This window comes from Natator depressus, chromosome 2, assembly GCF_965152275.1.
Source record: "Natator depressus isolate rNatDep1 chromosome 2, rNatDep2.hap1, whole genome shotgun sequence".
NCBI classification, from domain to species: Eukaryota; Metazoa; Chordata; order Testudines; family Cheloniidae; genus Natator; species Natator depressus.
The window spans coordinates 186103431-186122577 of NC_134235.1; the positions used below are offsets into that span (position 1 = coordinate 186103431).

General features: G+C 40.0%; 1 protein-coding gene across 5 annotated transcripts in view; it reads right to left on the bottom strand.

Annotated features, from left to right (window-relative positions):
• Positions 1-19147, bottom strand: part of DNAJC13 (DnaJ heat shock protein family (Hsp40) member C13) — a 101080-nt gene that overhangs the window by 77830 nt on the left and 4103 nt on the right. For all 5 annotated transcript variants that reach the window (XR_012638252.1, XM_074945552.1, XM_074945551.1 and 2 more), the window contains exon 2: positions 13274-13354. Coding sequence is in view for 4 of the 5 variants with exons in the window: in XM_074945552.1 (XP_074801653.1) it covers positions 13274-13341 (68 nt within the window). In the remaining variant the exon portion in view is untranslated. The remainder of the gene's footprint in view (positions 1-13273; positions 13355-19147) is intronic.

A 19147-nucleotide genomic window follows, 5' to 3' on the forward strand; every position in this document is an offset into this window, starting at 1 on the left:
TGTGATGCAATGACCTTTAGTGCCTATTCAAGGTGCCTGGAAGTAAGAGGCTTTGGGTGGACAGAAAGTTAAATGACCAAGTGAAAGAGATAGTTTCCAGAAAGCACCTTCAATAAATATTTTACACACAAGTCAGTTTAAGATTTCTAAAAGGTGAAAAGTCAGTAAGCAGGGTCTGGCAGCACTCAGTTTTACTAGTTAAAAGATATTCCTCAATTAGTTATGAGTATCTTCAGAAACAAGCAACCCTAGAAGGAGAAATAAAAAGTTACCTTTATTCAAGGTGTCATTTCAATACTGCCTAATGTTAAGTCACCGTGTTAGAAATTACATTCCCCCCCCCCCCCAAGAGACTAGTTTTACAAGTTACTTTTAATTATATTTTCCTTGCTTTTGTCAGTTACACCATTATACCTTTTTGAAATATTAGTATTTGATGACTGAATATAAATCAAATCTGATTAGTTTGAGGAAGGATTTACACACTTCCCATTTGTTCACAGCTTTTTTTGTATGCTACAGATTATGCACATTAAATTATATTTCCAGTAACAGTACTGAACATTTAGAAGTTATAATTTGAGGGATGAGGGAAATCAAGAAACTAGATTCGACTTTGAGCAAGTTAAATGAACTTCTGAAGTGTTTACTAACCTCTACAATACTTGGTTTACAATATAAATCATTGTTTGAAAATAAAATAAGGTGCAAGTACAGAAACAGTTGACAACTCAAATACTTAGAGTACCCAGAAAGAGCTCTTGAATAGAAACTGTTTATCTTATAAAAACTTAATAGATCCATGAATGCAAACTCTCATGGTATCTACTCTATCCTTATAGGGATATTGTCAAGATGACCATTCTGTTCTCCTCACTTCAGTTCTGTTAGCAGTCAGGATGCTGAAATACAAGAATTCTGCTTTACGTTCTAGAATTAAATAAAAAATATTGACTTTGTATAATCATGGGGAGATGAACAAAATGGTAATTTACATTTACATCACCTTTCAAACATGAATTAGGGGTACGGCTGTCAAAACTTCCATAGCATGGACATCATCCTATGTATCCGACGCCCCATATAACCCTGTGGGGTGATCTGTTTCATCCTCTTACGGAGCTGCATCTAAGCTGCTTCCTTTACATTTTAGCTACTTTTACAAACCTTCAATCCTCTGGTTTGCAACGATGAGCACCGACACAAAATCTGAATTTACAGAACTTCTGAACAGACCATAGCAATATCACCAATGTAATTAACTGTCAGTTAAACTAAAGAGTAGGTTGCAACAAATAGTAAAATAAAGTGAACTAGGCCTAGAAAAGCATCAGTTGTTTTAGTAGTAGGAGAAAACTAACTAGCTGGTGGTAGATGGGTACCTTTTAACTATAATTCTTCCAAATATAGTTAGGCCCCTCTACGCAAAGCAAGTATTTTTGAGAAATGAAGAGCTCACTTATGTCACACAGGCTTAGTCTACACTTCAAAGTTTTGCCAGCATTGCTATGTTGGCTAGGAGCATGAAAATAAAACACTCTCCCCCACACAGCTATGCCAGCAAAAACCCGGATGTAGACAGCTATGCTCACACAAGAGTGCTTCTGTCTGTTTGGCTAGCATTGCTGGTTGAAGAACTTCATCTGTCAGCTTACACTGAATCTCTAAGCCGGCAAAGACTATAAGGCAGGCAAGCCCACCTCTGCTTTTGCAGTGAAGATGAGGCCTAAATCAGTGGATAGCCTGACTGTTTCACAGTGTGGCTACTCTCATTTGAGCTAACTATTGCAGTGAAGAAAAATATACTACACAAGCCAAAAGTAAAAATGCACCTTTAACAGTTAAGGTAAGGTCTCACTTACCAATAGAATGACTGGATTAGCAGCTGATGACTTGTGCTAACTTGAGCTAGGTAGCTGAATCCCCACTACTGTACTGGATTGTCAGCAGCACTGGAGATTTAACCCACACCCCGACAGGCTAGCTAACTTGAATTTAAGGTCCCACCTAATTCCAGCTAGAGAGCTGCATGTGGACATGAGCTGGAATAGGGCCAACACTCGAGTTATACCATGAGTTAACACTGCAGTGAAGACAATCCTGGAAAAGAAGGAGTATCACAGGATTCCACTGTAGAAGGGGCTAAGGCACAAGGCCATTATCTGTGAGAGGTGTATTCAGAGACCAAGGAAGGGTCAGAGGTCACAGGGAGATCACTAGCAACTTGAGTGAGGACTTAATTTGTAAAGTCACTTAACCTGGTAGCTCCCTTTTAGGAGCCTTTCTGGACAAGATCTATAGCAAAAGCAATAAGCTTAATTTAAGAATTTGGAAAAGGAATGAGACTACGACCTATACCAAAATGTCCTTTCTGGGCTCAGCTTCACTAATCCAGGCTCCTGAAAGTTCAGGAACAGGAAAATAAAGTCTCTTAATAGAGGGGGAAGGAATGGTTCATGTTTGTGAGCTAGGACCAAAATACCTTGCAACATCATTCTACATCAATAGCAGTGGGGACAGAAGTGCCAGACAGTGAACTATTAGCTATTTGCACTGTATCTAGGAGCCCGAGTCATGGCAGAGGACCCCCATTGTTCTAGGTACTGTACAAAGCAGAACAAAACCACTAAGCTGTTTCTTTATTTCCAGCTTTTACAGGAAGATCTATGGCAACATCTTATCAATATCAAATTTGTTTTCTCTGTTATCAACATGGAGGCCTCTATGCACCTTCTAACCAATTCCCTCTATTTATGCCAATGCAAGCAACAAGACAAGCTCAGCTGAACCAGTCTTACCAGCAACACTAATGCATGCTCTTGAAGAAATGCTTATGAATGTTCCTCCATATTCAAGACCCACTAATGCTAAAAGCTGTATAGTCCAAAAAGTCTCATGTTCATCATTAGCAGAATAGTCACCATGAGACCAGAAGGGGAAAAAGTAAACAAACAGTTTATGAGAAAAAAGAAGAGTTTACCTCTTTGAAATAGGAATAAGATAATTTCTCTTCAGACAGAAGGGTCCAACCACTCCAGCTACAGCTCTTATACATCAGAAGATCTACCTTCCCTAAGGATAGCAAGTTAAAGCAGGGGTGGACAAACTTTTTGGCCTGAGAGCCACATCTGGGTATGGAAATTGTAGGACGGGCCATGAATGCTCATGAAATTGGGTGTTGGGGCGTGGAAGGGGGTGAGGGCTCCAGCAGGGGGTGTGGGCTCTGGGGTGGGGCCAGAAATGAGGCGTTCAGGATGCACGAGGGGGCTCCAGGCTGGGGCAGGGGCTTGGGTGTGGGGGGTGAGGGTTCCAGCAGAGGATGCGAACTCTGGGGTGGGGCTGGGGACAAGGGATTGGGGGTGCAGGAGGGTGTTCTGGGCTGGGACCGAGGGGTTTGGAGGATGGGAGAGGGATCAGGGCTGGGGCAGGGGTGCAGGCTCTGGCCAGCGCTTACTTTAAGCAGCTCCTGGAAGCAGCAGGTGCCCCCCTCCTATGCAGAGGCATGGTCAGGCAGCTCTGAATGCTGCCCTGTCCCCAGGCGCTGCTCCTTGCAGCTCCTATTAGCCATGGTTCCAGGCCAATGGGAACTGCAGGGGCCACGCTTGGGGCAGGGGGAGCGTGCGGAGTCCCGTCTGCCCCTACGCATAGGAGCTGGAGTGGGGACATGCCGCTGCTTCCGGGAGCTGCACAGAGCAGAGGCCAACCCCTGACCCCACTCCCCAGCTGGAGTGCCGGAGCAGGACAAGCCCCAGACCCTGCTTCTCGGCGGGAGCTCAAGGGCCAGATTAAAATGTCTGAAGGGCCGGACGCGGCCCCCGGGCCGTAGTTTGCCCACCCCTGAGTTAAAGTCTCACTCAAAGCCTCCAGAAAGAATGAGAAGTACTTGTGGCACCTTAGAGACTAACAAATTTATCTGAGCATAAGCTTTTGTGGGCCAAAACCCACTTCATCAGATGCTTGCAGTGGAAAATACAGCATGCATCCAATGAAGTGGGTTTTGGCCCACAAAAGCTTACGCTCAAATTTGTTAGTCTAAGGTGCCACAAATACTACTCATTCTTTTTGCTGATACAGACTAACACAGCTACCACTCTGAAACCTGTCTCAAAGCCTCCCGTAATTTTATGTTTTAAGTCAAAAACTTCATCTTTACAAAAATGTAACAAATTAAAAATTGATAATTTCTTGAGTAACCTACCTCTTCATGAGCCACAGATAAGGGATTATCTATTCAATTGGCTGATGTATACTTAATGTTATTAGCATCATACAAAAAAAATCCTACAGAATACCAGTCAGCCAAATCAGATGTCATTTGACTTAATACCTATTTCTTATATAGTGCTCTTCATCAGTAGATCTCAGAGCACGACAGTCTTAAATATATTTATCTTCACAACATCCTATGAGGTAGGGAAGCATTAACCTCATTTTACAGATGGGGAACTGAGGTACAGAGAGGTTAAATGACCTTGCCCAAAAAGTTACATGGAAGTTAATGGCAGGGTAGGGAACTGAATCCAGCAACAGTGGTTAGTGCTGTGGGAGGCTCTTTCCTGCTTTAACAGCTTCTCAACAACTTTAGCGGACTGAGTAATTACGTCTCCACTTTGAGTTGTCCTCTTTTTAAAAAGACACGCTACAATTTCTTTTTAACATACAAGTTATTTGTGTAGTCCATATACAGGTTTGGAAGTATTGCAAAGTACTGGAACACGCTTGTCTAATGAGGTTCCACAGAAAGCCCCAAAAAAGACAGTGCTTCCCATATCAAAGGAGTGCTAATACCTAACAGCCCCATGTGTTCGTGTTTAAGAGGGACAATGACACTTTGGATCAAGTTATATTTAAAAGAAGTTCTCTGAAATCAGACCTAAGACACATTTCTATTGATCTTTTAAAGGTGTAAATGGAAAGTTTGCCTAAAAACTAGAGATTAAATCAATGCAACTTATTTCTGAATAGTGTTTTCATTTTTTAAAATCCTATGTTACTCATTTACACAAATATATTTGATCTGAGAAACATCAGGCTCTAAAAACCTGAAAAAGATTTACTTAGTCTAACGAAGTAAGGGAATTGAGTTCAATATTATTTTTGTGTTTCAGGAAACGTTTATAATGTTCTAGAAAGTCAAAAAGGACAATGGGTGGAATTATTGGTCACTACAGTGAAACAGCTATTAGATGTAATCAACTGCATGGTGCAGAAGGGTGAATGGGTAGAGTTGTGAATCACAGGGGACTTGCTTTGCTAAAATCTAGAAGCTTTTGGACAGATGGGCATAGCATTTGATACCATGGTTCCATATCAGTCTGATTTAGCTCATTTGTTTTTATTGTTCAGTGTGTTCATTCATTGGTGGTTTCTTGTTCTAACAGTAGCAAGTAGGAAAAACTGAACCAATGCTACTAACAAGTGAATAGTAAAGATTACCAAGAGTTACAATGAAATTCTGACTCATGCCTCAGAATCAAGGTGGAAAGATTTAATTCAGCAAGCAGAACCTTGATTTAATTTTGTTTTGCATCTGTACTTTATTCACTACTTAGAATAAGAACTTTTTCAAGATCAGGTGTCCTACTGAATTAAATGGCATATTGTATGTCACATAACACAGATGATCCTGCAGGCAGGACATTTTATATATTGACCACAACAATGGAATAAGGTCCCTGTTCTAGGCTTTTCAGCAGCATTTAAACATAAACTTAACTCAGAAAGAGTCCACTAGTATTATATCGTAAAAGATGTTGTAGAAGAACTTGTGATTATTCCACAAAACCAAAAAGCAGAATAAGGAAGTTTAAAAACTTTTAGGCTAGCATTACCTTTGTTGCAGCAGTCTGTTCACCTGTAGAACTGTAAAAGAGATTGAAGCCAGCACCCTGTGTCTGTCATGTATTTTATGGATTGTGAGGAAGTGTTTTATGAATTACAGTTGGAGAACTAGTACCTCATATAGCTTAGGTTCTAGTTACCAGCAAGACCACTTCTCACCAAGCAGATTATGGCAGTCAAGCTTCAAGACCAGCTGGCAGTATTGGAACCTTGGTAGATGGTGGGAGGGTATTTTCAACGGAGAGATCTTGATTCTGGATTTCACTTGCCCCATTGGTCAGAAACAATGAGAGTCTGTTGGCATTTAAGGCATGGAACAAAACCTCTGTTCACTCAGACTTTTTACCTTAGGAGGCTGGTGGAGAAGAGGATTCTGTATTTAAAGATAGCCTTTGTTTCCTTCTCCCCCCACCCCGACGTTACCACAGAATTTAAAAATGGAATAGTTGTAAAGTTCAGGAGTGTCCTTTCATGCAGACAATAATTTGCAATATGTTAATCAAGATAAACGGTTTTAGTTAATGAAGATGTGCCCACAGGCTTAGGAATATACTTATTTGTATTATAATTTAAATATAAAAATGCAGGATACATCACAGCCTCTTTAAATCCAATTTTCTTCCTTGAGGCTGTTCAAACTTGAATCCCAACAGCGTTCTATTGTCAGGGACGCAAGACAGAATTCTGGCTATCCAAAAGTCTCTTCACTGCACTCCAGGAGAATAGTCTGGAGCAGTCTCTTCTAAACTGCCATGTTTGTATCCACATCTGCACACAGTGTGAGAAGAGGCTGGTGTGTACCAGTTTTAGATACTAGTGATTTTATAAAAAGTTATTTTTCATAATTATCTAGTATGAAATAGCACTGTAGGATAAACTCCAGTACCAGCTAAAGCCAGCACTTTGTTTCAGATACAGCCTGTACCAGAAAACTGCCTATATAAAGTTTAAGTAGACATATAGCTAAATTGCTATATGAAAACAGCTTTTTATAGAAGGTTTTAATTCTGTTGCTCAGTTCTTCACACTAAGGTAAAGCAAAAAATAAAAGCTACATTTTTAAAAGCTACCACTTTGCCTGATTTCAGAGTAGCAGCCGTGTTAGTCTGTATTTGCAAAAAGAAAAGGAGTACTTGTGGCACCTTAGAGACTAACAAATTTATTTGAGCATAAGCTTTCGTGAGCTACAGCTCACTTCATCAGATGCATTCAGTGGAAAATACAGTGGGGAGATTTTATACACACAAAGAACATGAAACGATGGGCGTTACCATACACACTGTAAGGAGAGTGATCGCTTAAGGTGAGCTATTACCAGCAGGAGAGAAAAAAAAACCACACACACCCCTTTTGTAGTGATGATCAAGGTGGGCCATTTCCAGCAGTTGACAAGAATGTGTGAGGAACGGGGGGGGGGGGGGGGGGGGGGATGTGAATAAACATGGGGAAATAGTTTTACTTTGTGTAATGACACATCCACTCCCAGTCTCTATTCAAGCCTAATTTAATGGTGTCCAGTTTGCAAATTAATTCCAATTCAGCAGTCTCTCATTGGAGTCTGTTTTTGAAGTTTTTTTTGCTGAATTGCGACTTTTAGGTCTGTAATCGAGTGACCAGAGAGATTGAAGTGTTCTCCAACTGGTTTTTGGATGTTATAATTCTTGACGTCTGATTTGTGTCTATCTATTCTTTTACGTAAGGGAGTGCTATACCCTGGCAAAGGAGCCCGCTCCGCAGATGACCGCTCACTCTACCAGGGCCCAGGCTTCCTCTGCGGCATCCCTGGCACAAGTCCCTGTTCAGGAAATTTGCAGGGCAGCCACGTGGTCCTCGATACATACGTTTACGTCGCACTAAGCAATTACAGGACAGTCCAGGGTCGATGCGGCTTTTGGGCGAGCCGTGCTCTTTTCTGTGGATAACTCCGACCCCACCTTCTGAGCTCTAGCTTGTGAATCACCTGCTTGGAATGGACATAATCACTCAAAGAAAAAACAGTTACTCACTTTCTCGTAACTGTTGTTCTTCGAGATGTGGTGTTCATGTCCATTCCAATACCCACCCTCCTACCCCTCCGTTGGAATAGTCGGCAAGAAGGAACTGAGGGCGTGGGGGGGTCGGCAGGGCCCGATATTGGGCGTCATGAAGGCGCCACTCCAGGGGGCGCCCAGGCTGACCCTATGGACGCTGCTAGGGGAAAGATCTTCGGGCTGGCATGCACGCGGCGTGCACACACCTGCTTGGAATGGACACGAACACCACATCTCGAAGAACAACAGTTATGAGAAAGTGAGTAACCGTTTTTTTTTTTTTAGAGCATGCCAGCAGGGTCTGTATGGGGAAGTTAAAGAGCAGCAAGTTGAAGGGCTTTACAAAAAGGTACCTAGTTTGCATTTTGAATGTTATAATTCTTGAAGTCTGATTTGTATCCATTTATTCTTTTAGGTAGAGACTGTCTGGTTTGGCCAACGTACATGGCAGAGGGGCATTGCTGGCACATATCACATTGGTAGATGTGCAGGTGAAAGAGCCTTTGATAGTGCGGCTGATGTGATTAGGCCCCATAATGGTGTCCCCTGAATAGATATGCGGACACAGTTGGCAACGCGCTTTGTTGCAAGGATAGGTTCCTGGCTTAGTGTTTTGTTGTGTGGTTGCTGGTGAGTATTCGCTTCAGGTTGGGGGGCTGTCTGTAAGCAAGAACTGGCCTGTCTCCCAAGATCTGTAAGAGTGATGGGTCGTACTTCAGGATAGGTTGTAGATCCTTGATGATGCGCTGGAGAGGTTTTAGTTGGGGTATTAGGGGATGAAAGCTGGGTACTCGCATGGCCCCACAGTATGCCAACATTTTTATGGCTGACTTAGAACAACACTTCCTCAGCTCTCGTCCCCTAATGCCCCTACTCTAAACCAGGGGTTCTCAAGCTGGGGGTCGGGACCCCTCAGGGGGGTCAAACTGTCAACCTCCACCCCAAGCCCTGCTTTGCTTCCAGCATTTATAATGGTGTTAAATATATTTAGAAGTGTTTTTAATTGGCGGGGGGGGGGGGGTCGCACTCAGAGGCTTGCTGTGTGAAAGGGGTCACCAGTAAAAAAAAGTTTGAGCGCCACTGTTCTCGACAGACATTTTATACTTATTTGTAAGCAAAGATTCAAGTTAAGAACAGTCAGCAATTGTCAGGGTTTTGTAAGAACAGTCAAAAAGGTGTGCACTACAATAATAGTATCCTGAATAAGACAAACTGATTGTAATGGTACTGCTTTGGGGGGGGGGGGGGGGGGGAAGAAGGTTGCCTTTAGTAAAAGTTTAAAGACAAATTTGGGGTCTATTATAGATTTAGTGACACATATGACTAGGTTTTAATTTAACTGAAGCATATATTTCTCCTTTACACATATACACCCAGAAGAGCCTATATTAAAAGAGCATTAAAGTTGCAAACTCAAGAGTTGAAAATGTCAGAATGAAGGTTTCCTGTGCAACCTTAATTCAGTCCTCGTGTGCACATGCCATATGATATAGTCTAATTACATTATCGCATGCTAGTTTCCTAATATTTGAATGCTTGACTCTGCAACCCTATTGCTCTTTTAATTGCAGGTTTGTTTTTAAAATGCAACTTCCTGATTTGAAAAAAAAAAAAAAATTCTATCCACCCGCAGCTTGGGTCATCAGCAATAGGACCTTTAGCAAAGGCCTGCATTGCTTGAGTTAATAGAGTAACATGCAGCAGTAGTAGGCCATTTTTCTCTGTGACCAGTCACTATTAACAGAGTGAGACACACTTTGCCAGAGTGCTTCATAGCTATTCGTTGTCAGCAGAGGAACTCAGATTCAGGACTCCTAGGTTCAATTTGAGGTTCTATAGGGGAGTGAGGTCTATAGTGGTTATAGACTCTTCTGCACTGTACCCCAGCTCCTAACCAACCACATGCCCACAATGCCCCAGCTCCTGCCACCCTCCTACTAAATATACCCAGCCCCTATACTCTCAGGCTCCTGCAACACCCTTGACTCAGCCCAAATTCTTCACTCCTCTGCTTTCAAGTCAGGTGGCTCTTACTTTTCTGCACAGCCTGGAGGCCAGCAGCGGAGCACTGAACACAAGGGAGAGATTCCTTGATCTCAGTTCTGGTGCACGGCACCACAGCAGCCCCTAGCAGTGACAGGAGCAGTTAGCAAAAATCCTGCTGTCTCTCTTCAGCCCTGAGATGAATGATGTTCAGCACAGGCAGAATCTCTAGAGACTTTAGCTGCCAAGCTCTTACAAGTGTGTGAGCATGGGCGCATGTGTTCAGAGGCGTGTGACTTGGCCAGATTTGGGTGATTCTTCCACAGAGGCACATCAAAAGGCACATCTCTAGACCAGTGTGTTTTCCCACTCCCACCATTGCCAAACTTCAAATCCCTGCTTCAAAGCATGGTGGTGCTAAGGTTTCTCAGTGAAGCAGCTAGAAGAATTTTTAACATGAACAAGACAATGTATTTGCATGTCCTGGTTCTTGGAGCCAGCTGAACCATTTTTGCTAGAACTAAAAAAAAAAAAAAGCCAGCCTGACACATACACCCACCATGGAAAATTTTATCCTCAACTTAAAACTTTGGCAAAGGTATAAACAACTGAAAGCCAAGTATTATGGGAAATGTTGGGCAACCTTAGCTATAGGCAGCACTACCAGCTCTTTATATAGTAAGTGGCATGATGTGCAAAGGTGTTGAGGCCCTGCAGTTCTCATTTGTGTCCTTGATGTCAATGACATCAATGAGAACAACAAATGTTCAGCACCTTTGGAAAAGAGGTCAGACCAAAAAAAAATTCTTTTTTTTTTTTTAAATATCCTTGTCCACACAAGACATTGCAGCAATCTAATACTTATTTACCAGTAAATTTGTTATTGCAATAGCATTTATGTCCTTTTGCCCATTTAACTGCAGATTTGTTTTAATGGTGTGTTTTTAATTAAGTTCAGCATTAAGTGTTTTTGTTCTTATTACCCTGAGGCAACATATGTACCTTTTAAAAGATGTGAGTAATTTTTCCATTATGATTTTAATTGAGAGTTTACAATTGAAGCAATAATCATGATTTCAGAGATAAGTCACCACTGTAAAGAGGCCTAAAGGCAGAGCCTTGTCCTTTGCATCAAGGCAGTAATAACGTAGCCCAGAGCAGACTGAGTAGAACTGCCAGGCTTTAGAGTTTTATTGTTGTTGGACAGAGAACTCTGTCAGATATTGACAAGTTTTATTTCAAGAGTTCTTGGCCATCAGTCCTTCCTTTAGCCTCTTCCAAGAATTCATGATGATGTTACTTCAATCAAGCAGAGGTGGGTCACTTTTGTCTTAGAGCTCCTAGCCTTTGCTGAGGAATGAGCTGACACTGATCCTGAATTCTGGAGTATTATCAAAAGTCATCAGGTTTCAACCCCAATTCATTGTTCAAGCATCTGTCTTCAGGCTAACCCCGTATCTGTCCCCAACAAGGAGGAATGCACTATACTCCAAGAATTCAGAAAGCAGCAGCATGAAAGTAATGCTATCCTACAGTGAATGCTACATGTAAGACTTGAGTGCTGGATCAATTCAAACAGTCCCCACACACTGCACACTAAAGAACTATCACACTATGAAATAGTCAAACTGTGTAGAAAGATTTGCTGCCAGTAAGAATGCTGTTTAGCAGAGCAGAGTTTAAATCCCATTCTGCTAAGATTAGGTAGAGCAGAATTTCAGAAATCTTTATACTCTAAACATTGGATTGAAAAATATGCCAGCAACATTGCAGATGAGGTCAGGAATCACGAAGGGAGGTAACTTCACAATACGTTCTACTTCACAGTACTGCTAAGTTGAAAGTCAGTCACCACCATAGTAGGAGGGAAACCAGGATTTGAGTTTTATTTTGATGCAGGCCTCCAAATTTATCATGCAAGGAGACAGATGCGCCAATGAACAAATAAAAACTATTTTTGTGTTTTTCCCCCCCTACACTTCAATTGTATGCTCTAAATGCATCATGTCACCTCAGTTCAGGTTTGGGTTGAAAGTTGGGGGGAGGGGGGGAACCCTTGCCTGAGGCTTATGTCCCTCTCCTTCATGTCACCACTGAAGTGATACTATCTGAGAAACTGTGGCATCCGGAAGTATGTAACCATTGTATGTTCAATACAAGTGACAGCTTGGCCCCATAGTCTTATGGCATTTTTACAATAAGGTTAAAAAGCTTTCGCTCAGAGTGTATGGTGGTTTGTTTTTAGGTTGAAGTACCAGAAAGCAAACACAAAACATTCTAAGCAGCACACTTAAGTGGATAATTATTTGCTTTTAAAAATAGACAAGGCAACTTATATGACAAAGACTGAATTAAAGTAAAGTAAAGTTTGATTTTAAAACCAGAATCAACAAACAAAGTTAATGACTATTGCACTTTGAATTGTGACTTGTATTTGCAAAACCCTCATATACAACATTACATTTCGCTTTAATATCCAAACATCCACAGCATGACGGCACATGGAAATTATACACCGAAAATTTGCCATGTCTCTGCTTGGCTCATGAACGGTAAGCCACACATCCCTAAAGCCTAGTCTACAATAGGGAATTTTTACAAAGATTTGCTGCTATTGCCAACACTACTTAGCTGCATCAGTGCCTAACACACTGATATGCTGCTCTTGAGCTCTGGCAACAGTTTCCAACTCAGACTTACTTATATTTAATTTATGGTATTGAAGACAAATACTGGAGCAACATGTATGGCAAGGCTCCCACCTTCACTAAGACCAGTTCAGATCCACTATTGTGTCAGCAATAGTGGAAGGTTTTGTGCATTACTTAGTGAAAAAGATTTAAGATGGTCTACAATACATTAGAACAGATGTTCCCAAAATAATCTCCATTAGTAGTTCAGCAGTTAACCCATAATAATACAGTCCAAGAAGAAGTACAGACTAGTGAGCTCGTCCATTAAAAGGGAAATGAAGAAAAAAAAAAAAAAAGACTCATGAAAAGGCAGTTTCTAAATCTTCAGGTACTAGTTAGAGACTTAAAGTATTTTCAATTACATAAATTGAAAATTTAGTGACTCGTCACTTTTTTAATCTCACTAGTGCAACAGAAACAGACAATCAGACAGCATAGCCCACAGGTGTTCTCTTGAAAACTGGGAAACCTACAGTAGAGAGAAGAGAATTGGAACAGAGGTGGATGAAGGCAGGCTGAGCAGATGGTTAAATAGTAGTAGTTCTGGCTTCTGAAGAGGCAGTCAGAGCAGGGACTTTACAGTAACATGAGCCTTCAGCTCCACAACATTTTTAAAGACTTGAGTACACAATTAGAGACCGTAAACAGATTAGATAGCTATTTTGACTAGACATGACAGTATTTTGTATGGATATGAGACAAAGTAATAGATTTAAAACTACTTACTTTCCCCTCCACGAATGTTTTGTTGTGTAGAAACAAGCAAGATCTTTATTTTCCCTAATTATATTCATTTTGTGCCCAGACCTGAAACAAAATAAATCTCATGTTAATACTTATGATCTTAATTAAGACCAAATACAACCACTAATCACCAATATGGTCTAAAATACATGTGATAAAAGGATTAAATTTTTATCTTTCACTCAGGTTTGTTTGCAATTTAAGACCTCCTGAGATACCTTACCGCTGCTCAGATTTAGCTACTTGAAGGAATATGGTTTTCAACTATTTACTGAGTGCAGAGCACTTAAGTATTCATTTCTTCTCCTCCCTATTACCAGCATGTAATGATCTAAGAGCAGACAATATTGCGTTACTCCAATATGCTTAAGAGACTAGTATTACTGTATGCACACCGACAGTGCACAGAAAACAATCCCCACTTTAGTAACTTTGCAAAGAAGGAAGCAAATTTAGTTTTATTGTCTGATATGATTCAGAGTACACAAAATCAAGTAAAGATGACATCCGTTTTCTTAACTGGCTAAGGTAATTTCACTCTGTTTACCTTTGCAAACTACAGCTATGGAGGAGTAAGCAGCTCCTGCTCAACAATACAATTTAACTAAAGTTGCAGAATATTAGTACGGCTGTTGATTAGTCGCAGTTAACTCAGGCAATTAACTCAAAAAAATTAATCGTGATTAACTGCTGTTTTAATCACTGTTAATAGAATACTGATTGAAATTCATTCAATATTTTTGGATGATGTTCTATGTTTTCAGATATATTAATTTAATTACAACATAATACAAAGTGTACATTGCTCACTTTATTTTTTTTTTACAAATATTTGCACTGTAAAAATTAAATAATATTTTTCTATTCACCTCATACAAGTACAGCACTGCAATCTCTATCATGAAAGTGCAACTTACAAATGTAGATTTGTTATATAACTGCGCTCAAAAACAAAAAGCAAAAAACTTTAGAGCCTACAAGTTCCCTCAGTCCTACTTCTTGTTCAGCCAGTCGCTAAGACAAACAAGCTTGTTTACATTTACGGGAGATAATGCAACTCACTTCTTATTTACAATGTCACCAAGAAGCGAGAACAGGCATTCGCATGGGACTTTTGTAGCCGGCATTGCAAGGTATTTATGTGCCAGGTATGCTAAACATTCGTGTGCCCCTTCATGCTTTGGCCACCATTCCAAAGGACATGCTTCCATGCTGATGATACTCATTTTAAAAAAAGCGTTAATTAAAATTTGTGACTCCTTGAGGAAGAATTGTATGTCTCCGGCTCTGTTTTACCTGCAGTCTGCCATATATTTCATTTCATAGTAGTCTCAGATGATGACTCAGCACATTGTTCATTTTTAGAACACTTCCACTGTAGATTTGACAAAATGCAAAGAAGGTACCAATGCGAGATGCCTAAAGATAGCTACAGCACTCGACCCAAGGTTTAAGAATCTGAAGTGCCTTCCAAAATCTGAGAGGGATGAGGTGTGGAGCATGCTTTCAGAAGTCTTAAAAAAGACCAACACTCTGATGCGGAAACTATAGAACCCGAACCACCAAAAAAAGAAAATCAGCCGTCTGCCGGTAGCATCTGACTCAGATGATGAAAATGAACATGCGTCGGTCCTCACTGCTTTGGATTGTTATTGAGCAGAACCTATCATCAACATGGATGCACGTCATGTCCTCTGGAATGGTGGCTGAAGCACGAAGAGACATGAATCTTTAGCGCATTTGGCATGTAAATATCTTGCGACACCGGCTACAACAGTGCCATGCAAACACCTGTGCTCACTTTCAGGAGACGCTGTAAACAAGAAGCAGGCAGCATTATCTCCTGCAAATGTAAACAAACTTGTTTGTCTGAGCAATTGGCTGAACAAGAAATAGGACTAAATAGACTTGTAGGTTTTACATTGTTTTACTCTTGAATGCAGGGGTTTTTTTGTACATCATTCTATATTTATAAGTTCAACTTTCATGATAAAGAGATTGCACTACAGTGCTTGTATTAAGTGAATTGAAAAATACTATTACTTTTGTTTTTTACAGTGCAAATATTTGTAATAAAAATGTAAAGGGAGCACTGTACACTTTGTATTCTCTCTTGTAATTGAAATATATTTGAAAATTTAGAAAACATCCAAAACTATTTAAATAAATGATATTCTATTATTAACATTGCAATTAATCGCATGATTAGTCACAATTTTTTTTTAAAACCACTTGATAACCCTCATTTAGTGATGAGAGCACTAAAGGGGAGGGAAAAGCTCTATTTTCCAACTCTAGGATGAGTCTGGATCAAAGATGATAGCATTTTTACTTGTTAACTGAGCATATTTGATGGAAAAAACTGAGGAAGGAAGATTAGAGAAATTTAATGGTCACCAACCTATCTTATATAGTATCTAATTACATAGTATTTAGAACATTTACTTTCAAATACTCAATTTAAACTACGTTTTAAACTAGGTTACCACAACAAACTAGACTTTTGGTTTCCTATGCCACCTATCACAGCAGTTAAACACTAAAAGATACTAGAGACACTAAGATCACATCTTCACTGCTGAAAGAGGCGTATATTTTACCTGGGGGTAACTAACATGAGCGAGCTATTCCAAGCTAAAAATACAATGAAGACAAGGCACTTTAGTTTTACTGCAAGGTAAATTAGGTGAAGTCAGCACAACAATCCCCCAATCATAAGTGGCATTAGAAGACAGCTAAAAAGTTTAATATCAGGAAAGAATTGCTTTTCTGTGGAAGCAATTACAGGGATGTTACACAATCACGAATGAAAGGACAGGCAAGCCTGAATTAAACAAAGGTCTCTGCACATAAGTGTGCTCCACGCTGAGAAAGTTTTAGAACTCCTGAATGGAAAAAAAGGCATTATATCATTACTAGCTATGCAGAACCAAACCTGATGAGGAATATGGGGGCACTGTTCCTTAAAAAAAGAAAGCACTTAAATGACTCAGAAGCCTAAATCCCATTTTCAAAAGTGACTTCAGCACTTAATTCATTGGAAGTCAATGGGACTTAGGAGCCTAGGTCACTTTTGAAAATGTTACACCTTACAAAAAGAGAATTTAGAGTCATGAAAAGTAATACATGCCCTATTTATGGGCGAGCATAGAAAAATAAATATACCTGAATTGAAGTGCCAGTATAATGAGGCCTGATTTGCCTGTATTTTTTATGCATGTATATCTTAGTATGAATTAGTGATAAGATTAAGCACTGCAGATCTGAATTTCTTGCAATTCTTAAGGCCACTTTTCAGAGAAGTAGGCACTCTCTATTCTATCCATTTGGATAGTATCAAGACATTAGCCTTCACATTTTCCTTCCCACACCTTCACAATTTTCTTGCCATTACTCAGTGTTATTGATCATTTAGGTTGTAAGCTCCTCGGGGCAGGAGCCAGGCAGGCAAAGTCCTATTCCTGTAAGCCTACATGCATACCTATGAACATGTAACTATACACTTGTTATTTACATTTCTAATTTACCTTAGACAAGCAAATCAAGTACTTAAAATCATGAGTAGAATCAAGAGTAAACTATAGGAAATATTTTACTAAAGCTGAGACGTAACACCATGAAGTAGTCTAATATTCTCAGCTCTATCAAACAGTATCCAAGAGCTGAACAGTATCTATGATGGAATATTAGCTTAGGGAACAATCTTAAATCTATGGAGTTCTTCACAGCTCCCACTGATATTAAAGCAGTTCAATGACATTCATCAAATTGATATATTCCTAACCATGAATTAGCTCAAGAGACGATGAATCATTTGTTTAATACACTTCTGGCTACATACATCCATTCTTTCAATCTTACCAAACAGCACATTTTAAGAGAAATATTCAGGTTATGTGGCCTATGGGCAACTTACTCCAGAAATATTAACTTATTTATTCAAGCATCTATTGACAGAAGCCAATAAAAGTCAAGATAATGAGAACTGAGTTAGTGAATTGAAGACTGAATTATAGATCATTTTGATTTTTCTGGCTTTTGTCTCAGCATGTTACAACTTTTATGTTATTCTTTATTATTTTAATGAAAATATCAAACAGCCATAAATTGCTCACATAAATGTTTGCTACTGGGTTACTTAGCAGTTTTACTAAGGTTTTCTGTACATAAATACTAGAACAGTCTTTTGGAGCCATCCACAGCAACTGTTTTTTGAATATAAAAGGTATATGTACCTCGGGGGGGGGACCTCCAACATAAGTTTATCTGGCCTTGATATGGACTGTTTGCTTGTCAGTAATCTGGAGTAGCAAGGAGATTTTAAAACAGTTAATTTTTCCTAATATCTAATCTACAGATAGTTAAGCACTTGAGCAGGTTTCCAAGGTAGTTGTGGAATCCCTGCCACTGGAGGTTTTGAACACCTGCCAGGGATGGTCTAAATATACCTGTCACTGTCTCAGTAGAAGGGGATGGATTAGATGACCGCTCAAGGTCTCTTCCAGCTCTACTTTTCTATGATTCTTTGAGGACACAGAATTCTTTTTCCAATGTTAAGCTTCCTACCAACTCAGCCAGAACTGAGAGGGGAACTGTAACTGTCACTAGACAAAAAGTTCTCTGGAAAGCAGACTCTCAGTGCCCCACAGATCTCGAGTGAGAATATGGAAGAATTGTAGCTGTACCTTCCCTACCTGCAAGGCTAAGGTACTTTGAAGATTGTGAGTTGCTCAGATACTATGGGCCGGTCTATACTTATGGCTGAATCCGAGAGGCGGAAGGTAAGTTGGTGGGAGAGTGCCTCCTGTTGACACAGCGTGGTACAGACTTCAGTTTTGTAACTGAAGTAGTGTAACGTAGGTCGATTTACAGCATTAGTGTAGAGCAGCCCTATAATAATGGGGGCAATATAAGTACATGACACACAGACTAATTTACCAAAGCATAGGTGTGTCACACTGCATTATATACATCCATAATAGGTAATTTAGTTCTAGAATCCTAACCTGATAACAGCTAAGTAGGGGTGCACTATTTTGCATAGAGTCACTGCAAGATCATGCTCATTTTATCATCTTATCCTCCCTCCCCTGCATCCAGTAGTTACACTCACCTGTTGCATCTTGTCAGTTACAAAAAAGGTTTTAATCTCACAGGAGATTATATTAATATCAGAAATGTTCAGCCTTTTTGTCCAAAAGCAAAGCTTCACTGTTGCCAATCTAACACTTTCTTTCAGTAGGTTTCTTCAGTGCCTAAAGCACCACTGGGATCTGATTGGGACAGGTGCTTTTAGGAACCACTGTAATCCATATAATTATCCACCACACTAAGTGCTGGAGACCAGAAAACTACTGAAACCTAGCTCAGTTGCACGTAATAGTAGTGCTATCACCTACACTATCTTCAACATGGCATCTAGTTGTTTTATTTTTGTTAAAGTGAAGTATGGAATACCCCACTTGTGTCCACAGGCATTTTCTAAAGCACCCTCCAGGTTTTGTAAACCACTGTATGGAAGTTAAACAAGCTTCCAACAAGAACAAGAAAGTTTATTTAGCAATATTTTGCAGTTACAGTATTGTAAGAATGAATGAAACGTTGGGAAAAGTGAGATTTGCATTTTCCTTGCACTGCATACAGTACTGAGTTAGTAAAATACTAATTTCATGCATCTATTACAAAGGGTCCAATAGAGTTTAAAAGTTGCATGTTCCCTGACTTAAGATTTTTATATAAAACACTCACCAGTGGGTTGCACCTATACAAACCATCACTAATTTTAACCCTTCTGTTCCATTTTAATTTTGCAACACTGGACACCATCAGGTGTTGGCTACGAGTGGAAAGGGATCT